The sequence below is a fragment of the Mugil cephalus genome, chromosome 1 (genome assembly GCF_022458985.1).
Source record: "Mugil cephalus isolate CIBA_MC_2020 chromosome 1, CIBA_Mcephalus_1.1, whole genome shotgun sequence".
Taxonomy (NCBI): domain Eukaryota; kingdom Metazoa; phylum Chordata; class Actinopteri; order Mugiliformes; family Mugilidae; genus Mugil; species Mugil cephalus.
The window spans coordinates 13343420-13365392 of NC_061770.1; the positions used below are offsets into that span (position 1 = coordinate 13343420).

The 21973-nt window shown below is 42.4% G+C and overlaps 1 protein-coding gene across 2 annotated transcripts in view; it reads right to left on the reverse strand.

Moving 5' to 3' along the window:
• Positions 1-1797: 1797 nt before the first annotated feature.
• LOC125019331 (sterile alpha motif domain-containing protein 10-like) overlaps positions 1798-21973 on the reverse strand; it is a 48961-nt gene continuing 28785 nt past the window's right edge. For both annotated transcript variants that reach the window (XM_047605246.1, XM_047604444.1), the window contains exons 3-5: positions 16391-16559; positions 10013-10153; positions 1798-3362 (exon numbers count right to left, since the gene is read on the reverse strand). In XM_047605246.1, the coding sequence (XP_047461202.1) occupies positions 3340-3362; positions 10013-10153; positions 16391-16559 (333 nt within the window). In that variant the 3' untranslated portion in view covers positions 1798-3339. The remainder of the gene's footprint in view (positions 3363-10012; positions 10154-16390; positions 16560-21973) is intronic.

The window sequence follows — 21973 nt, forward strand, 5'->3', positions numbered from 1 at the left end:
ACCTAATGGTTTTTAAAACTGGCCAAGTGGAGTAATCTGTGCATTTAAGGAGTCGATCCACCAGCTGATTTTGTTATGTATCTTCTGACTTTTTACAGTGAAAGTTGAGGAAGCGTAGTTTTTACATGCTTTGCCGTGGAACGCTGAATATTAACAGTTGGGTGTTGGCCAGAAAAATTATCGTCTTCAGCTGCTCGCGCCATAAAGCAAAGCAGCTGTGGAAGAGCTCCTCGCAGCTCCCAGTAGCTGATGAGACAGGACAGAGTGTTTCTCATTCAATATCAGTGCTGTCAGAGGACTGAGATCCTGCTGATCAAAGTCAGAAGCAGATAACGATAAACAAGCTGGATGAAGAGACTCAGCATTAAGGTGCTTTAGAGAATAATCACGGAAGACAAGCCTCCAAAAGGGAATCGCACATTTTCAGATGTCACTCAGAGGAAGAAAAGATACTTCATAGTAAACAGTACCCAATTAACTGCACCATCCAACCATCTTCTCTGCAGATTTATTCTTTGTCAAGGTTGACAAGCCACTGTTCACTGAATCTGTTTATCATACATGTGCCCTGTTATTAACAGGTGAGATGCTTCATGTCTCCCAGTAATTGGATCCCAGTTTATGTGGGAGCACGAGACAAGCAAGCGTGTACGTCTATTTAGACATGCGGCACTGTTTTGCATTCACAGCGTTAAGAGTCATGACTCATGGACCTTGAATGACGGTTTGGGGAGTAGATGCAATTTTGACGCATACTCTGTGACAAATATAATATTCAGTACCTACAATTAAGATTTTTATATTCAGCTTTGGATTAGGCTGGCATATTTCCCCTGTGAATTAAACAAGTGTTACTTTAACATAAATTCCTATAGTCGTGTATAGATAAACACATGGATAGTAACTGTATAGATTTATCATGTATACACTGAATTTTTGAGACTATATTGGTTATTGTTATATGATAAACACCCAGAGTGACCTCACTTATTTTTTGAATTATTATATTTAATCTGTTATACGTTTTCCGTTTTAGTTATATAGTACAATTTCAACTTGTGTTTGTTTTTCATTGCTGAATTTGTTGTGTGGACCCCGTGAAGACTAGCGTCCACTTGGTGGAAGCTAATGGGGATCCCAATAAAGAATAAGTGTCTGGAAGAAAATTTCTAGGTTCACTCTTTGGGATTAGTGGACGGTGAGGTGAATCCCTTAAGTAAAGACGGACAATTTATTCACTAATTTATTCAATTGTCTTTTATCCCTTAGATAATTATGTGAGGGCTGTATTTTGCTGTGATTTGTTCTGGTGTACTGATTTCCCATTTCAAATGTACATAAATCAGCCTTTACACCCCACTGGCCTTACAGTTGCAGTATCTTTGAGCGGTGCATGGGCTTGATTGCATTAACAAGATGCGAATAAGAGACACGGAGGCCTGCAAAAAGCACCGCTCCGGATGCATTCTTAGTTTGCCTGTTTTTTTCCCCCCTTGTATGCAATTTACGAAAATAACCGTTTAGTTTTTGTGATTGATGACTGGTCTACACTGTAGGCTGTGGCCCACAGCAGGCTGCGACTACACATATCCTTTCTCAACAGAGACATGGCTATTTTTAGAGAGTCAGAGAACACTCTTATCGCTTGCCTCTGGTACATAATCTGCACTGATGATGGGAACACTGGCCAAGGAAAAAAAAAAAAAAAAAGGTTATAGACCCTGAATATACAGTTGAAAAACTTGAGCCCAACCAGATAAAAGAGGGTGTCATACAACGTGAAAACAGGACCAACACTTCATCTAAATCAGTTTATTCAAAAAAAGACAGCATCCATCATGTTACATACCATGTGCCCATAAATGTTCTCCCTTTTTTTTTTGCATTTCAGACAGTTCATCAATCATCAGTCACAGTAAACCAAAGTGTCGATATTTACAGTACATGTGGTAATCTAAAAATAATACGGAGTGTTTTCTCCCTTTTTTAACAGTCAGTAACTCACATTAGCCAAAGACTTGTTGTCAAAGCACGGATGAAAGGCTGCTGGATGGGGAGGTCTTGTTTGCTTAAAGTTGATTTATTCATGAAATGTATTTATTAATGTTGAGCGTCCACATCATCCCCCCCCTTACAGAGCTGTCTGCCACTGCTGCTTGGAGTGACATCAAAGGTGCTGGCTTCAGTCACAGTTGAAATCTTGGGTAGCTGTTTCATTTGGAAATATCACAAGGAGGGGGAGAAACACAACAGAACAGGGCAGAGTCTTGTCCTTTCTCGCTGTACGTGTGCGCGCAAGATGACATACAGAATACACTAGCGCACACCAAGCACTGAGGCTCTACGAGGTTGGCAAGCTGCCACCGTAGGCAAGATGTACAGGCAGGATGTACAGTATGTTTCCCTCAGCAGGCGCTCACACTGTGCATCTAATTCCTGTAGAAAAGATGTGTTAATATTAATCCCAGGCATTGCTCTATCCTCTTCACCCATTACCATTTAAATTATTGCTTTATGAAGCATGAAAAGTCAGTGATTATCACATCGACTCTGTGAGCCCTCTGGACCCATGCCATTAATAAAAGACTAAAATACTGTTACAGTATACACAGATGAAAGTCTACAACGCTCATACTGTATATATATAGTTCCTAATTTCTCAATGACATACTGCAGATAAGTCACAATACAGAAAAAAAGACTTATTGTGGGAATGACATTCAACTTGTTGATGATCCTCCTGGGAGGAGAATGCAGAGTGGGTGAGGATTCAATTACAGTCAAGTGTATTTAAGATCAGGTAAAATGTTGCTGCTTCAAAAGGTGATAAAGATTGACTGGAAGTTTTTTTTTTCACCACTCCATTGTTAAATTTGTAGTGCTGCCTGTAAAACAGTTGACTCTATAATTTAGATTATAGTTTGAATCCTGCAAAAACCAAAGCTTGACATGAAACAGCCCAATCAGTCCACTTTAAATGAGACGGGAAAGAATTTGCTGCGATGAGCTATGATCGAGGACGTACGAGGGTCAGGCTTACATCATCACGAGGACCGAGAATCCCTCATCTTGTCATTATGTTACAGTTGGCACCCTTGCCTTGAGCAGGGGTCTCTGTCTCTGCCTTGGTGTCCATAAACCAGATTGGCCGTGTTGAATGAGAATCCTCCAGACGAGCTGGCGTGTAGTCTATTGGCCCTTCTCCTCTCTCCTTTCACTGGTTGATTCTCCGCTCACATATCTGAAGACAGCAGCTCCTCCATGGCTCCTAGAGACGTATTGTGACGGGGAATGAGGGGGGACGAGGGGAGAGGGCTGCCAAATGGATCCAGGGATGAGCTAAGAGAAGTTTCCAAAGGAGGCTGCAGAGAGGGGAGACAAGACAGGAGGGGATATAAAATTAGGATTCCCATGGATAGAACGGGCAAGGCTTAAAATGCAGAGGCTGTTCGTTCTCACAGCGTGGCCCTCTGTAACTCAAGTGAATGTGAGTGAAATACATTTCTGTACGTCTCTGTTAATGTACCATGAAGTTGTTTGTCCCGAGCTCCAGGCCTCGACTGCTCTCCAAAGCCAGAGTCACCCACCTGAGTCTGTGTTTGACTCGCACAAGCTCAACGGTATTATCAAGTGACATGGCCTATATTCATGAAACAAACAATAATTATAAATGAAACATTTGTGGGCTAAATAAGCAAGAAATAAGGTGAGAAAAGCTGAAAATGTCTTTAAGACAGTTTAAGACAAGCTGTTTATTAATGAAACAAAGGGTTCCATTTACAAAAAGTTTATACATCGCCATGAATAATGAGCTTTTTTCTGAGTCATTATCTCTTTTTTTTTCTCTTTTGAAACAGATGCAACCAGGTGGTTTCCCTGACAACCAGCCAGTTTGCCTCATCCTGAAATGACTCAAGTGTCAGGAGGAAGGCAGACTTTCCTCTCCCAGACTGTTGGCATTTCAGCTCTAAGCCCTCCTCTCACGGTAGCCAACGAAGACGCGCCACCTGTCTCTAGACACAGACAGATGTAACGTGGCACCGGAGCGCACCTCCGCCGGGGAACGACGGAGGGGCGGGACGGAGACGCGGTGACATGACTTGAGACTTGCGCAGACAAAGAGAGGAGTGCTTCTCTGATAGAAATTCATTTAAATGAGCTCCCTATGGAGCCGTCAGAGAAGTAGGTGCAGCAGAGGAGGGGGAGAGGCGAGGGGGGGGAGTGGAACAGCAACCGGGCGAAATTTGTGCAGGGGAGAAATGACACGTTCCTCCTTATTCTCCGTCTGTCACGCTCGGAGTTTCATTCATATTCTAATTCAGAGCTAGAGTTCAGCTGGCAGGCGCCGCGTGAAGCTCTGGGTAAAGCTCTGAACGGTCGAGCAACACCACAGAAGCAATGCACAGTTAAAATGCTTCAAAGACAGGTCTCCAATGATGAGCAAAGTGATGCAGACAATGTATTTGCAAGGTCTGGACCAGGTTTTGATGAAAATTTGATATGTTGAGCAGGAAGGAGGTACTGACAGTGTATTATAAAGATACACGAACAACCAGTGGCTAAGAGGAAGAAAGAGGAGGAGGGCCGATCACATGCTGTGCTCTGATCTCAATCCTCCCTCCCAAAGCTTTCCAGATGTTACAACCCCTGCATGATTCACACTACCCTGAGAGAGCTGTGGCTCTGGGCTATTGGAGACATCAACCTTACCTTTCACTGACTGACTGAAATAAAACAGCGTAGCCTGCGGTAAACACATGAAAGACCGCAAACAAATACAAAGTGCACGCACTAAAAAATAAGAGGCAGCATCTTCCCTAACCATGCCAGGGTTATGCACAAGAAGGAACACAAGCGGCAGCACTGCTGCCGCTGCCTTGGATGGGCGCATGTACAGTATACATTTGCATTCAACATTGATGCTTTGATTCATCTCGACACGCTTTTGAATGCTAGTGACTGGGTTTTGCGTTTCAAACGTTCACGACATTCAGACTCTGGAGGTGAAAAGTTGCTGTAAAAAGTTTGTGCTTTGTGTTAAAAAAAAGTTTGTCAGTAAAAGTGAAACCCACCATTATAGGACACACAGTTGGACTGTGCCCAAGGACTCACTTTAGAAGTACAATGGACTCCTTTTCAATGTGAGCATCTTTCATCATGGAACTACGGCGAAAAAAATCTGACTTGCTGAATCCAAACTTAACATGGTCACCTTTGTGGGTGAAAAGGTAAAAGTGTGTTTTATATTTGAAAGATTTTCGATTACCATTACCTCCCATGTGCATACATGTGTATAAAAGTCGCCATTTGGTATAATGCATAAAAATGGCATGTTGAATTTGTGATAGTTTAATTTTTTCTTTCGGATGTGAAGGAACGTAATGTCCCCTGTAGTGTCTCCACAACAAGTAACTTGTGATTCAGCAAAAACAGTCAGATGCCAAATGGATCCAGGGATGAGTGGAGTTATGCCGTGTGTGTGGTGTAAGCCATCGCATTCACAATTATGCTTCCATTCATGAACATTTAAAAAGAGCCAGAGAGAAAAATCCAGCAAACAAGAGACAGAAATGCTTGAAACGCTTCCGTTTACCCATGAAGGAAAGTGCCTGTGTGTCCTTCTGAGCCCAGGAAAAGACCAATGTAAGACACAAAATAAAAACCCTAACTACAGAAGTGACCATACCTAACCTTTAAGGCCACTTTAGTTGTGCACTTCCATGAAGTTGAGGGACTTGCGGTGGACAGACTAAAATAGAACATTCACGGCCAATATGTCCTCACACACCACATCTAATGTCTTGCAGTTTTCAAACCCCAACCTCAACCCTGGGGACATCATCAGAGTTATTCTGACAGACTCGAGAAAGCTCCCCACACAGTCATCTAACACACTACAGACTAGTTCTGACAGACTGAGTAGTCCGGGTGATGAGTAAGCTGACCTGTATGCGCAAAGTTGGTGTCCCTTTAATAAATATTTAACCGGTTAGTGGGGTTGTATGAGGTACTTCTCCTTTACTCACAGTAGATGGTAGATGGGATGCCCCAAGTTTGGAGATGGAGAGAGGAGTACCGGAAGAGAGGCAAAGCAATGAACTGCAGTAGATGGGGTCAGGATATAAAACATATCTAAAAAAAATATTTTAATTGAACCCTACATTTAGAATATTATCTGTGCTTTGCTTTGCTGCCAGACAATATTTTTCCAGGAAGGCACTGAAGCATTTACGTCAGTCTTCAAACCCACAAAAAACTGACCAGTGATTTTACCCCAAATATCCCAGAAGTCACTGATTGGCCACTGCCTCATTCTGGTATTGTGTTTTATCTATGGCATGGTATTAGCTCTGCTCTTAATTAATATGCATGCACCCAAGTTACACAGCCACTCTATTACACATGCCAGTTCTTATCTCGGTTTTTGTGCTGGTGCTCACCTGCCTCTCCAAACCAATCACGGTGATCCACTGACTGACTATGGATAAGAATCTCACGCAACCCCACTTCAAAGGAGGTCTGCTGTCGACTCCTCGTGCTGAAGTCACTTCATTTACTAATCAAAATGCCAGTAAAGCATGGAAGCCATCCTGAAATGCTAATTTTTCCACATTCTCCATGGACTCCAAGAAGCAGTCACAGACACTGCTATTTGGAATTCACACTACTTCTTCTTTGTTCACCCCCTCCATTTGTTATTGTGTGGCGAACAACATTTTCAACAACAGAAGTAATGTGATTCTACGTTGAGTGTGAAATGCTATTACAGTGCTTTGAGCAAGTCAGCCTGCTCCAGACAGATTAACATGAAGCCCAAAGTAGGGCCCTGCAGCCAAGGAATAAAACTGCCATCAGACCAAGCGCTCCCTTCTCTACATCCATGATCCCTTCATTAACCTCTTTGCCCGTCTCATTTCTTAATCTCTGTGATCTGCCGGTTTCACAGTTTCATCCCCGGCATTTTTTGCTATCTGTTAAACATCTCACCTCCGGTTGCAACTCGGTGTCCTCATCTTTTTTTTTTTTTTTTTTTTGCACAGCAGTCCTTCTTCTTCCTCTCCCCTCTCTGTATTTAAATCTTAGCCTTCGGGTGTTTAGGTGCTCTATCGTTTGTCCTTTTTGGTTCTGTGCCACAACTCTCCATTTCAGGCTATTCCTTCAAAGGGAGAGAGACTTAGAGACTGCTTGTGAAAGTTTAAAAATCACTAAAGAGAGCCTTGTAACACGAGGTTCTGCTTATTTGTATTTTTATCCACCTTTTCGAAATGTATTGTAAGATCAATATTTAATTTTTGGTGAATCCATTGAAGATGAATTGGACCTGACAGGCAGCGTGACAGCTCCTCTAGATCACGCCAGAGCTGTAAGTGTATCGGGGTGAGTGGGTGGGTGGGGGGTTACCGTGAGCAAAACCTGAACCTGAGCCCAAACGCACATCCCACCCTTATCCTTCCATTTCACCATCATCGCGCCTCGCCATGCATTTTACAAGCGATTCAAAGCATCGCCGTCGTCTCTTTCCCCCCGACTCACATCAGCATTTTCACCAACCCACTCCCACACAGTGCAAATGTCTGCAGCCGTGTTAGCAGCACAACAGGCGTTTCATTCAGAAACGGCAACCTCGTGGTGGTGCCAGAGGAAAAGTCATGAGATGACCAAAAACATGAGGATTTGTGGTCATGGTCACGCCGTTCACCCATGGACACAAGAGGTGACCACGTGACTGACTGACATCCCTTGCTACGTAGGCTTGTTGATTTCCTAGCAATGTCCAGACCTTCACTTTTGCCCCTTACTAATCACAACCCCCTGTCACACATTTCACTTAAACCACCGTAATGGTTTGAAACCATTATCACACCGTCCAACGTCCTGCCTGTATCACCTTGACTACCCTCCAACCCCGTGAAGCTCAGGTGTGGCGTGAGGCCACCAAATTAGCTTGGCCTTATAGCTCAGAGTCAGAGCCTGCTGAACTGGGAAATTACATTTGCATTGCTCAGTTAATAGAAGTGTCGAACAGCAATTAAATTTCTCTTTTCTCACCAGTCAGTGGCATTCCAGCTCTTAATTTAATTCTGTTTAATTTGATGCAAAATGCCTGATTTGCATGAATTTCATCAAAAGCATTTTGCTTACAGTGGATCTGCATGGAGTAAACTAAAAAAAACAAACAAACAAAGAAACAACTTGTGATTTACCCGATGGATTCAGCTAGTCAGTTTATTTAAGTCAATTACTTATGTAGTAGGAATGCTGGTCTTATTGTGTTTCCAAGTTTACGTAGCATTAAACCATTAAAAATACATTGTCTGGTTCTTCTTGTGTGGCGCATTTGTATTTTCTTTTCTTTATTTTTTGTGTTTCAAATCACTATTCAAGCAGAACACAATTTAAAACTAAAGTTTGTTGGGAAAAAAAAGCCATGTTAAAACTCTTTTTTTACTGAGGTGGCTGTTTTTTGTGTCTAGGATGGAACAGATTCGCCTTAGCAGAACAAATGTACTAAATTACTATAAGAAAGCAAGGAAGCCATTTTTGGCCTTACTTGATGAGACCTAATGATGATTTTTTCCCGTACTGATCAAAGCGATACTGTGATAGTCAATGACTTTTGATGACCCCCTTGCATTTTGAAATGTCATATAGAGTCAAGAGGCTATTTACTATACATCACTTGCTCAGTGTCTCCGTCTCACTAGAAAAACCCTTCCAAGTCTGAAACCATGCACCGTGGAAAGATTAAAATCAGCATAAAATGTATTTGTCAAGTGCTTACCTCAAAGCCAGTCTGCAGTGAGTATGAACATGCGGAAAAACCAAACGCATCTGAAAGTGAGGGCTTGATAAAAGCCTGAGAAACCACTTCATTTGCTTGTTTGAATGTAACTGGTGATTGTAAGAGCCCTTGCACCGTCAATTCATAATGATCAACTGATGGAAAAAAAACAACTTCATTGCTCAGCTTGGTTTAACAAAATATTCTTCTTCTTCTTTTTTTTTTTTTTTTGTTACTTCAAAACACTTGTGGCAAGGGAGAAAATGGTGCAATCGTCAAAAAACGCTGTTCTTGACAAGATACATATATATATATGTGTGTGTGTGTGTGCTTCTCACTTGAGTTTTAAATTACAAGGGAGCACAGAAGCAACTAAAGCTTCTGGCTTGTTGCAATTCCTGCTGAATGCCTCAGAGTCCCTCTTATTCAAGGCATGTGCTCAGCCTGGATGCTGCTACTGAATGTAGGTCATGATCTTGTAGATTATAGTGCCCAGAGGAAAGCCCGAGTGAAATAGGTGTAAGGTAGTCATGAATTTTGCTCTGAATGGGAAAGAAAAAAAAAACCATAGCCCCTCTCATCATTAAATAAGACTTTTTTTTGTGTGAGAATGTAATCAAAACGTTGAAAAAGAAGGACATAAAACAGTCTTTTCCTTCTTATTAATATGTACCTGACATACGAATCCAGGTAGTTAAAATGAATAACTTCCTGGACAAGCTGCTTGCCTTCAATAATCTTCCAGAAGCAGAATCCAGTTCAGGGAAAGGAAATTGTGCAAATATTTCACTTTGACGACTTGTAGCCACCAGCGCACACAGAAAATAACACACAGAAACGGCTGCAACAGAAAAAAAAAAAAAAAACAACAGCCAGAAGCAAGCCACATGAACTGCTGGATTCAGGTCAGCAGTGACTGACTCCGTCAGTTTATCGATGGCCGGATAATAAAAGTGTTTACCCAAGTCATCATTCAGAAGCCGTGCAGAAAATCAAGAGCTCCCATCAATAAAACCCCACAGCTGAAAACAATTGCACTTGAAAGTCAAACCCCACGTATGTCACAGCAGGCACGCATGGCCTCAGACTGCCTCCCTCCAATTTAGCCCAACACAGCCGCTCTCCTACTGTCTGTCAGCAGAGACTGCATCGACCGGTAAATGCACACAAAATAGTTCATGGTAATACACAACAAGGTTGTCGCTACGCACATAACCTCTTGCTACTTACTTCGACTGAGGAGCTGCAGGTTGCGGACCTCCTCTCTGACCTGCAGCTGGAGGACTTGCTGGAGGACCTCCTGCCTCAGCGTCTCCTGGACGATTCCCATCCTCTCCAGCTTCTCCCCGTTCAAACGCAGCAGCGCTCGTCCTAATCAGGAGGCGGGAATTGGTCAGGTTTCTCCAATAATTTAGAAAAATGCAAAATGGTTTTCATTCAAGCAAACAGTTGATATAATATTATAAACTGAATACATGTATAAGTGCTGTAATCATTTGTCTATTTGTGCAGTATTTGTTAACTTCTTCTATATAAGTCACTTACAGAAGTTAAAGCCATCAGCGCAGGCTCATATCTCTTTACAACACCCTTACAGTGACGTATAAAGCACTGATCATTTCTTTACCGCTTCTAAAGAAATACATAAATAAATGAGGGGAGCTTAATGTGATACAGGTACGATACGGAGGTGTTCTCCAGCTAGGATTAGGGCGGGTGTTTCTTATAAGCAGTGTGTAATTGAAAGACATCTACTTGAAATAATAATTCTAAGGCTTGTACACACTCCGCCAAGCAGTCTCCAGGCTGTCAAGGCACACAGCTTGTTCTTCGGCAACAGCTTAGTTGCTCATCACAGGCACGGAGCGGGATTTTAAAAAACAAAAATTTGACATTTTTTTACTCCCACACTTGCTAGACACCGATGCTACTGAACCCGCTCTAAAGATTCTCAACTGCACAACTCTTGGAAATCTGACGCAACGGAGATGGGGAATAACAAATGTTCCATCCAGTAGTCTCTGCTGGAACATGGCGTCCTCCTCATTGTTTGTGCTGCGCTTAAAAAAAAAACACAGAAGTTTTACAGCTGATGCGGCCTCGTCTCTCAGGGTTTGAAGGAGTTAAGCATGCGAGAAGGATGCGCGGCATCAACATATGCGGAGCCCACATGTTGAGTTAAAAGGTGCATTCGCTTGACGTTTACAGTCCTGGTGCACGGCCTGATTTATATCTCAGCGCACAGATTTACAACCTAAAATTACATAAATTGTGTTTATTTCCTGGTTAGCACCACAGCCACCCTGTTAGCAGCAGTAATGAGGCTGACATTGGGCTGAATACTCGGTCTGGCTGTTTGCTGTGGTTAAGTTTTTACTACAGCGCTTGGCAGTTAACCCTGGGGACATACACATTTAACATATCATTACCCACAGTAAACAGCTTTTACAACCGCTCACACACACACACAGACAATATGAAAAACTTGTACACGTGAAGCTGCAGACATTTGCCGAGGTTACTGTGGGCAGGAGAGCTATGTCCTTCACCAGCGTGGATAGAAGAGGGATCCATCATACCTGCAGCGGCTCTGTACGACGCCCAAACCATAATTAGACTCATTACTCATGCAGCTCCCCTCTCCATATCATTCCGTTCATTCCCATTTCCTCGCTTTGATCATCAGCATATCCTCTGTATCACTGTCTTTGCCTCTTTTCCTGTATCTGTGCTTTACGTATGATCTGCAGAGGAAAGGCCCTGCAGGTTGTGTACGCGTACACGCGGGCACCGCATGTGATTTTGCACAATAAATACGGTTGTCTCTCTCAGACGCGCATTAAACTCAAACTTCGTTCACCCGCACAGAAGAGCAACAGTGTCTGGAGGGTGAGCAAAAATCAGAGAAGAAGAAAGAGCACAATGAGAGGGAGCAAGATCAAAAAGACCTCCGTCTCTTGTAAATTTTTTTTGAGCCCATGAAATATAAATACCCTTAATAGGGACTCTGTAGTCATATTTTATAAAACAGGTTTAATGGCGGAGAACTGATTTCGCTGCAGTAGACTTTGGGAGGTCTGTTGCGCACGCTAACATGAACGTAACCTCCAGGTACGGAAAATAATAAGACCAATACCTTGAAGTGGAACACAGCTGATCACTAGGGGCTGGCACCAGATATCAGTTTTGTTTATTCTTATCTGTCTATTAAATTCAGATCCACCCACCCCGAGCCCAACCACAGCAACATATGCGAGGAGAAAGCAATATCTTCACGTTTCTGCAAAGTGATGCAATTAAAATAACACATGCTCATACCAAGAGACCTGTTTGGGATTTTATAAAGCCATTTGAGCCACTCTAACTGCCGCTCCGTCTATTCCGATCTTAATTTTATTTCTCAGTGTAATTTACTCTGCCCCCCACCCCCTAAGGTAAACCTAACGAGGATTTCAGATTGAAAAATACATTTGACGAAAGTATTGACATTCAGAATCATTTCCATGCTCCTCTGTGCACCCGCTCTCTGCAGAGATACATATTGAGGAAACCTATCAGTTAAGAACGCTTTGTTAAAGTTTAGTTATTGACACTTTGTAAAGAGCAGACAGACAGATGAGCATTTGAATATATAAAATAATTGCTTTTTTTGTCACATCCCAGCCCCCTGAGATCTGATTTACACTACAGATCTCACTGTTAGATAAATGGAATGAGGACGCAGCCACCAGCCAGACGTGGGTTTACAGCCAGATGAGCTGGAACTACTCAGACAGTGGTTTCCTTTACGAATGGGTCCACTTCTGCGAGGAAGAGGCCAGCTTGTTTTTTTTTAAATCTTTGAATGCTTAGTGTTGTTGTTTAAAAGCGGATTATTTTCCTCTTCTCAGGTGCTCTATTTTTCTTGCACATCATGTCGAATAATGGGAGCACGACTATCTTAAGGACGCAACAGCGATAATTTTCCATTTATTTTGGTTCACAGTATCAGTATTATTTATTTATTTTTTTTTCCTTCTTGCAAGCGCACTTCTTGCCTGCATGTACACACTCACCAACCTCTTCACCCCATCCCCGCTAAAGCCCTCTGGTGTGTGCTTGCCAACATCAGTACCAGCGTGTCCTAGGAAAAAAAAAACACTGCCCTTGCTCCGTGTGTGTGTATGTGTGTGTGTGTACAAATGAGACAAAGCAGATGAATGGAGCTCAAATCAATTCCCCTCAGACAGACTTAATACAGCGCCTAATAATTGCCTGCGGATAGGGAAAGTATGCTGTCAAAGGGAGAAAAGAGACACAAAAACAAAAGCTGTTTCAATAGAGATGCTTCTCTCAATTTGGCTTCAAAATAAATTGCTTATTAACAATGTCTGTGGGCAAATGGGAAACAGTTCTGTCTTGGCTAGGGCAATAATGACTCTTAAAGCAGCCTGAAAAGCAATCCAAGAGGGGGGACGGTAAAGACTTCCTTAGAAAAGAACAACCTTCAGTTTAAACCCTTGATCGTAAAGCCAATTTAGCTCACGGTTTCACTTATGGCCTCTATGCATTATCACATTCCCGTAAGCTTGTATGCACATATAGCCCTATAGCCACATTTATTATTTAACCAGCCATCACTTTATTTCCCCTCGAGTATATGAACTTTATACTACATATTCTCTCTCTATCTCCATCCTATCTACCCTATCTGTCACTCACAACTGTGAGAAAACTGTCACATTCATTCTGAAACATTGCCTTGATAAGAAAAAACTGCATATCAGTGTAGGTCTGCAGCTGATAAGCAATGCAATCTGTAAGACAACATCTGGAGGTGGTCCAGCTTCCGTCTGTGATCAGATGTCAGTACATGAAACTAGCAGTCATGCCACGAGAAAGTAACGGACAGCAGGTATCGGTTTATTGGCGTCGCACCTGGTGACCGGCTGCATATTAGCAACATCTTATCACAGTGAGGGACAGAATCTTAAGACAGAACGCACAAAACACCTGGCATGAATGCGAGGCGCGTGACAAAGGAGTTATTATTGTAAGAACTGGTCCAGATTCAAAGTAGATTTTTGAAAGTCTGCTGTCACTAAACCATCTGCCAGTACTGAATGCAGTCTCAGTCTTTTAGATCTTTGCCCTAAAGCAATGTCATTTAACTTTTTAATGATTTGAGATTTTAAGTGCATATCTGTCTTGCGTCCCTGAATTGGCTTCGTTCTTTGGGACATCCTTCTTGTTTCCCTCCACTTTTAGGAAGAGACTAACCAGAGAGAAGGGTTCACTCCCAAAGTCAGACAGTCTCCATAGACGTTTGTGTTAAAATGCAAAACGTTGTGTATCAGTGATGTCTAGCTACAATTCACAGGGGTGAATTTTTGTATTACTCACTGATCTAAGTTTTTAAGTTTGTATTAAAGCTTTGAGATATTCATAATTTATATTTTTTGCTTTGAGTAACAGTCGTCACAGGTTTCTAGTTTGTGTCTCCCATACGTTTCTGCTCAACCTGAAATCTATTTTTCAGCTGGAGCCACCACACTGAGCTTCAACTACTCTGTCCATCTTTTAATACAGCCCATGCAAAATTACAAAAACTAGTCCATGTAATATCTAGGTATTATTTTCTTGTACAACAGATACATCCCTGTCTCTATTTTTGCAACCAAAGTTAACAGTAGCACAATATGACATAGGGCCCCTTGACTCAAAATGCTCTGTGAAAGCATTCATTTTACTGAACATCTAACCCCAAGTATATTCTGGTATTGTGGTAAGACATGGTATATCTTCCCATTGTTATGCTGATGACACACAGCTTTACCTCAGGACAACCCCCACTTCTTCTGCTCCCCCTGCCTGGAGGAGATAGAGGTGCATATGAAGGTGAACTTGCTTCAGCTGAACCATCTTAATTGGTGCACCACATCAGCTCTGCTCTTCCACCATCACCAGCAAGATTTCTCTGGCCAAAACATCTCCTTTTCCACATCTGTCACCAACTTGGGTGTTAAAATAGACCCTCAACTCTCCTTTGGCACCCACATCAGACACCTCTGTAAGACATCATTTTACATTTCATTTTTAACTATTTATTGGCCATTTTATTGAGTTGTAGCACTTTGTAGTACTTCAATACAAATAATTATTCTACTACATATATACATATATATGTGAATCATGTGAGCAGCATGTAAAACCTACATCTACAAATAACTGTGGTACCTGCAGCTGTCAAATAGATATTACTGTTAACCACATTATGTTGAAGAATATAATCACACTGCCTTTATACGGTTCAGTAATCCTCTCTAATGACCTGCTTTGGACTAATCTGAATCAAGTACATGTTGTCTGATTAATATTAATTAAGATTCAGAAAACAAAATTATAAAAGCAGTAGTCATAAAATGTTGTGTAATAAGTATTGCACATATCTTCATGTACAAATTAAAAGTAAAAGCAAGAGAACTGTAGGAGCTGCTCTGGTCTCCTCAGGCAGCTTGTTCCACTGCAGTGGCGCCATGACAGAGAGAGAGATACGCTTACTTTCGGGTCACTGGACTAACATGATACAGACACACAATCCATTTCTTGGCGGTTAGTGAGACCGGAGGTCCTTCAGAAATGACAGAGAATTTGTATGTGAGGCATAAAATTCTCCGCCGCTGTGACCCTTTGATGTTGACCGCGTGCACCGACAACAAAAACACACATTCACCACGGAGCATTTACACAAGAAAACACGGGCGCTAATAACAGAGGCAACACGAAATCCAGCTGGACATCAGCAAGTGAATGTGGAAGGATAATTGGATCCAAGCCGCCCTCTCATTTTCACCATCTGAGAATACATACATAAAAATGATCAGATCAGAGCTGCTGCAGCTATGACCGTGGTGGCAACGTTAACCCTAAAGCCTGAGTGCATGTGTGTGTGTGTGTGTGTGTGTGTGTATTCGTTTGCATGCAAATGTAAGTGAGTGGTGGCTGACCCTACGGCACAGAGCGGCAATCTGTTCTCTGTGAGCCGCTAAAAAATAAACTGCTCCGCCGTCTGCTCTGTCAAGGCTGGAGATGCGAGTGTGTAAACGTGTATGTGCACACACTTGTCCGTTGGTGGGGTGATTTGGGGGCTCGCAGGTTCATGTGGGCGCGCAAAAAATAAAAGCGCGCGAGCTCGTTGTTTGAACTTGAAACACGAAAACCCACCTTTTATTTATTTATTTTTTTGTCTTTTTACTGCTTTGCCTTTCTTCTCCAAAAATAGGCTGCGCTCCTTCAGTTACCTCATATGAGTGGTTTTTAAATCTCCCTTGCAGAGCTTTGGGTGTAAAACCTGTTTCCAGTTGACAAAGCTAAGCCATAGAACTGCATACCTAAAAATAAAACTTATGGGAGATTTGCTAAGCCTTTTATGGCAGTGGTTTGCCAGGCCTGGACTTATGGAAAGGAACGGAGGTCAGTGAAGAAGGTCTAAGGATATCATCACCGAGGAGCACACTTTATTGGGTCCATTTTATACATTAGCTACCTAAACAACAAAACAATTCCAGTCAGTGATGCTAAAAAAAAACATCTTAATGTGCATGTATCTTCATGCATTTTGTACTGTACCTGTAATGGCATGATGGGAGAAGGCCTCTACATAAGTCAGGTAGTTGTGAGGACAGTGCTTCTTAAGCCACTTGCAGACGTCCTGCTGAGTCCACAGCACCACAGGTTTGGACAGGCTGGACAGCGTAGGGCTCGTGTGATACACGGCGAAGGCTTCACCTGGATGCAACTGGAGCACACAAGTAGTACAGCAGAGTGAGACGAAGCTGGTAAGTAGTGGTATGAGTGTGTTTTTTCTTCAAATAAACAGCTCGTAATTGCTTACTTGGCTATGCAGGATTTTGTCATTAATGCGAAATTAGCTGGGATGATGCATTCTAATGCCACAGTTAGCAACAAAAATCCCTTCTGGTAATCCAGTAAACCACCAACAGAAAATGTGCAAATGAAGTAATGATGTAATGGAAAGAAGCTTATTAGATAAACTTATTATTGTGTAAATTACTGTCTAACCTGCGGTCAATGTTATTTCTCTCATAAAAGCTCATACATGCCATGGCATGGGCATGTAACCCTGAAGCATTTCAAATTTAAAAGGGCTAGGACTTGAGCTTGAGAGGACTCTAAAGCCTGGTCTTCAACAGGGGGTCCGCAACCTCTAGGAGGTCCGCAGAGGTACTGCAGGGGGATTGCAAAATCTTTGGTTGATTGGCATTTTTATTATTTACCCCACAAATTAAAATGTCTTTTTAGTAAAAGTATAAATGGAGGCAGTAGACGTTGTCTTTCAGTCAGCACTCATTCAGCCTTTCAGGAGCTGTCTCAACAGCACACAGAGCGCCACACTAGCCGAGACCTGTCAAGCCTCCTGGCCAAAGTAGGCCCCGCCCCTATCACTGCTGAGCCAGTCACAAGGCTGCATATTACATTCTGCCTCAATCAGGTTTTCCGCAACTGGCCGTGAGCCTATTAAGTCCCCAGGTGAAATCCAGAAGCACGCTGCAATATTAGCAGAGAGAAGCTAACAGTGCAGCTCGCTCCCATCAACACCCATTCATCCAAGGTTAGATAAGTTGTGTTCTTCTCCTGTGTATTAGCTTAATATCGAATGCAAAATTATAATAATAAGGTAAATCTATAAACAGGATTATAAGCGCTAAGTTTAATATAGAACACATATAATAGCTAAGGGGGATTGGGGGTCCTTGGCCTAAAAAACATTGGGCAAACCAACCCCGTACCTTGAGCTTCCACTTTTTCATATTTCAGCCTTAGCTCAGATAGACACAAGTAAAGTTTCCACCTGTACTTCGCATTTTCTCAATGAGTCCGTTATTCTACTTACTGTGGCACTCCACCCTTCTCTCAACAACATATATTGATATTAGTGCAACCAGTGTGCATCCACCAGCATGTGTGCCGCTTTTTTCCCGAAGCTAATTTTCCCCCGGCGGCATTATCTTTACGATACAGTCAGCACAGCATTAGCGTGATTCTGTCATGTTTTTGTTTCAGTTACATCGTTCTCTTTTCCCCTCGTTCTCAGTTTTTCCTTCTCCTTTCTTCAGACACCTTCCTCTGATCCCTGAAAGATGTCGGACAGCGGGCGTCCCTCTGTGTATCATGTGGCGGGGAATTAATGGGGCAGTTAATAAAGTCACAATGAGGGCAGAAAACACAACCGTGTCTCCTCGGCCCCGTCCGCCGCTCTGTCTCTCTCTTTCTTTCTCCCTCTTTTCTCCCTCTTGTGTGTGACTTACTCTCATATCTAATCCATTCATTCATGCTCCAACTGAGCCAACTCCACAACAAAGGCTTTGGCTGATTTTCAACAGAAAAACACAGGCCTGCCGCCAAATGTTGCACTCCATAGCTGGCTGCGTTTAATGGGATTATGTATGCTGAAATATCATACACAAGAATGCAACTAAAACAGGCTCTTGTTGCTTAATAGCCGATGTTCTCACCGCCGCTTTCTCATTAATGACACAAAGACTGGCTCGCGGGACACCTTCGCATCTCAATATTTGACAGGGACAAGTTCATAACTATCTTAATCTTTTCCAGCTGCTGTAACGAGATCACCTTCTGTCAATTTAAGCACCGATCAAGTTCTTGCGGATCCGCTAGCTAAGTGTTTTCTACTTCGCAGGCCATAATTGAAAACAGCTCCATTTCTCTCCTCCAGTGTGTTTGCTTGTTGCCTAATTGCGCACATACTTCTACTCCAGCCCAGTGGAGCGCCGAGGCCATTTTAATAACCCAAATTTACTGCTTACCCCCAAATCATTAATGGAGATGGAGCTGGGAGAGGTGTGGAAACGGTCTCTCGTGTTGATGGGAAGAGAGAGGGTAAAAACGTTCCCTCGTCTTTGGATGGCTACAACATCTGCCCGCATTCCAAGCTGTAAATCTGCCAGTTTATTCCCTATCATCTTTACAGTCCTCGCATTGACGTAGTTGAATAAATATTGGAGCGAGCAGGCGGCCATGCAAGAGCAAGGACAATCATTATGCATGGTAAATTGAACAAGGCAAACAGATTTTTGGCTAAATCAAGACAGGACCAGCTGTTTGCTCTTCAAGGACCAAACAGAAAGGTCGCCATCCTGTGACCTGGAGGGCTTCACGGACAACAGGATGCTTAAGATGTTTTTAATGGATTACTTTGAAATGTATGCAAACTTAAAGGTGAACAGTTATCAAGTAGAAGGAGTAGTTCAACAAAGTATGCTTATTCACTTCACAAGCCAAGGCGTTACACAGCGGCTACGTTTTCATCGAGACGCATTTAAGAATGAGTAATTCAAACCAACATATGTGATTGTCGTTTGGAAAAAGCTGAAACCGGCTCAGCTTTCCTTTGCAGCTCGTTGCCCCTGACAGGCATCGATAAGTATCTGGTGTGGTCTTCCATGGAAAATGACTTGTAGCTTTTTCCTTTTTCTTTGGTAATCTGAGCAGAAAATTATAATTTGATGAAAAGATATCTCGCATGTCTGTTTGCTGACTACGATCTAGACATCACCTGGAGGCCAGCGTGTTGCTTCGCCTTCCAGGAAATGCCAACCATAAACAGTGATTTGTTGTTTTTGCACCAAACAAGATGTAGCATGGCAATTTGCGAGATTACAGCGACAGGAGGGATGGCCTGACTGCTTCCAGATTGCTGTTTGTGAACACTTACCAAAATGTGAAATTAGATTTTTAACATATGGCTTCAGAGTATACACCGATCAGCCACAACATAACAACCACCAACAGGAGAAGTAAATAACATTGACCATCTTGTGACAATAAAATGTTCAGCTTTTGGACCTGGCATTCATATAGACATGTACCACCCACCTAGATCACATCAGGCACCCCCACCCCATAGCAATGACACTCCTTGATGGCAGTGGCCATCCCCAGCAGGATGCAGCCTGATTCGGTTTAAGAAAAACTCAAAAAACATGAAAAACAACACAAGGTGTTGACCTGGCCTCCAAATTCACTACATCCCAAACTGATCAAGTATCTGTGGGATACACTGAAACAATCCTGATCCACGGAGAAGAATCCCCTCAACCCACAGGACCCAAAGGACCTCACTACCAATATCCTGTTCCCAGACACCACAGGACACCCTCAGGAGACCCATGTCCATTCTCTGATGAGTCACAACTGTTTTGGAGGCACAAGGGAGACCTACACAATATTAGGAAAGTGGTCATAATGCTATGCCTGATCGGTGTAAAAAACCGAGATGTTAAATGGGTTGAGGTAATAGGATGGAATGTCACTGTGGCTGCTGACGATAAGAATACGGTTAATTTAGTTTTTGCTTCTTGCTGCTTATGATACAATATGGGCAATTTTAGCATGAATTATAGATACGTTAAAAACAAAACATTTCACACATTTGAAGCTTTGACTATGAACGTGTTTAAGAGGACTGTGCAACAATAAATAAAAAAGATAGGTAAAAGGAGGTTTAAATGATGTGGCTGGAAATGCATTCGCTTCAAGTAGGGGTTGTGAAGATTTCCCAGCTGGCTCTTCAACCACGAAGCGTAAATCGACACTATGCCACAGACAGCGCAGTAAAAAATTCCACACGGAGATTCATATTAATCAAGGGAACTGCTTTGTAATAAAAAATAAATTTCAATAAACAGAATACTTATGGTCCCATAAATGACCACCAAAATCCCTGATAGTTTATCTTTAATACTGGCTATGCTGCCCCTCTCACCGCTCCAAAAGGAATTAAATCCACTTTAGATCCATTGAGGGATGACTGAGCGCAGGGACAATCTCCGAAACAGATACAGATCTCTGCTAGAGTTGTACTAATTAATTTTTTAATATTTTATGAGTTACATTCGCTGACATTTATTTACAGTGTAAGAGATGAATAACTGAACGAAAGACAGGAAGACAAGAAAAGATGACAGACGGATAGAGTGAGCGAACAAATAAGACAGTGAGCTGGAGGAGTGGGGAACTCTGCCTGAGTAACGGCCTTCACCGTCAAGAAGCCAGACAGAAGGGAAATGGAATGATTGCTCCCCATCATCCATCCCTCTCACTTTTTCCTCCCCCGCTCTTCCCGCTCTGTTTGTTGGCCATCCATCAGCCTGTATCTCCTCCGGCCAGTTCTCTGTTGTCCCCGTTCACCCTTTTACTACCTCTCCCCTCCTGAGACCTACTTCTGTCCAGCTGGAGAAGGTCCCTCATTTGTTACGTAGAGAAGAGGAGGGGGGAGGAGGCACGAGGGGTGAAGTGAAATAATGAGAGATTAAGGACAGGAGGGAGGACAAAAAAATAAAAGGTAGGAAGGCAGGAAGAAAAAATATATTCACTCATGTATTCAGCATCAATGTTTCAGTGCTTATTTTATCTCTATGACGAGATATCTGCATAGGAACATGTCTCTAGGCAAGGGTCAAGACTTTTGGTACCGCTTTGGTTTCTACTTGCTTTTTGTATTCCAACCAATCACACTTGCAAACAGTCCATATGAAGAGGCACAGATATTCGCTGACTACACGGAAGGCCCAAAACATTGGCCTTAGACCTTAGAAGTTAAACCATCAAGCAACAACTGATTGGCTCCCAGATCGGTCCTTGTATAACCCAGATTTCATACCAAAATATCTTAGTAGTGCTTCTTGATTAGCGTAATTATCTTGCTGAGAGAGTACGTTTAAAATAGTCAAAGGGCTCCAGAGTCTGAGAAGTACGGTTAATAACACCAAACTGAAATTTTATCGCATACCAGCTGCCGCTCAAAAAAGAACATCTGCCTGCATCAACAAGATCATAGAAACGACAAAATGAGTTTTTATAGGTTTTATATGTCCTCATTTTCTCTTTATTGTACACATTTGATTTCTCCATCAAGTGTCCAACTGTTGAACAGTAGCTAATCTTGTGAGATCCTCCATCCATTGTGTTATAGGTCGGCAAATCTGATCCTGTCTATTAATGTTAACTTTTTCAAGTAACACTCTTGGACCTGGAAAATGAGGGACCATATACACTGCCTGTCACCACTAAATAAGAAGGTCACACACTCTAATATTACGTTGGACTGCCTACAACTTACAGCAGGCATTCACTGTGGCATTGTATGGATAAGCTTCTGCAATGTCACAA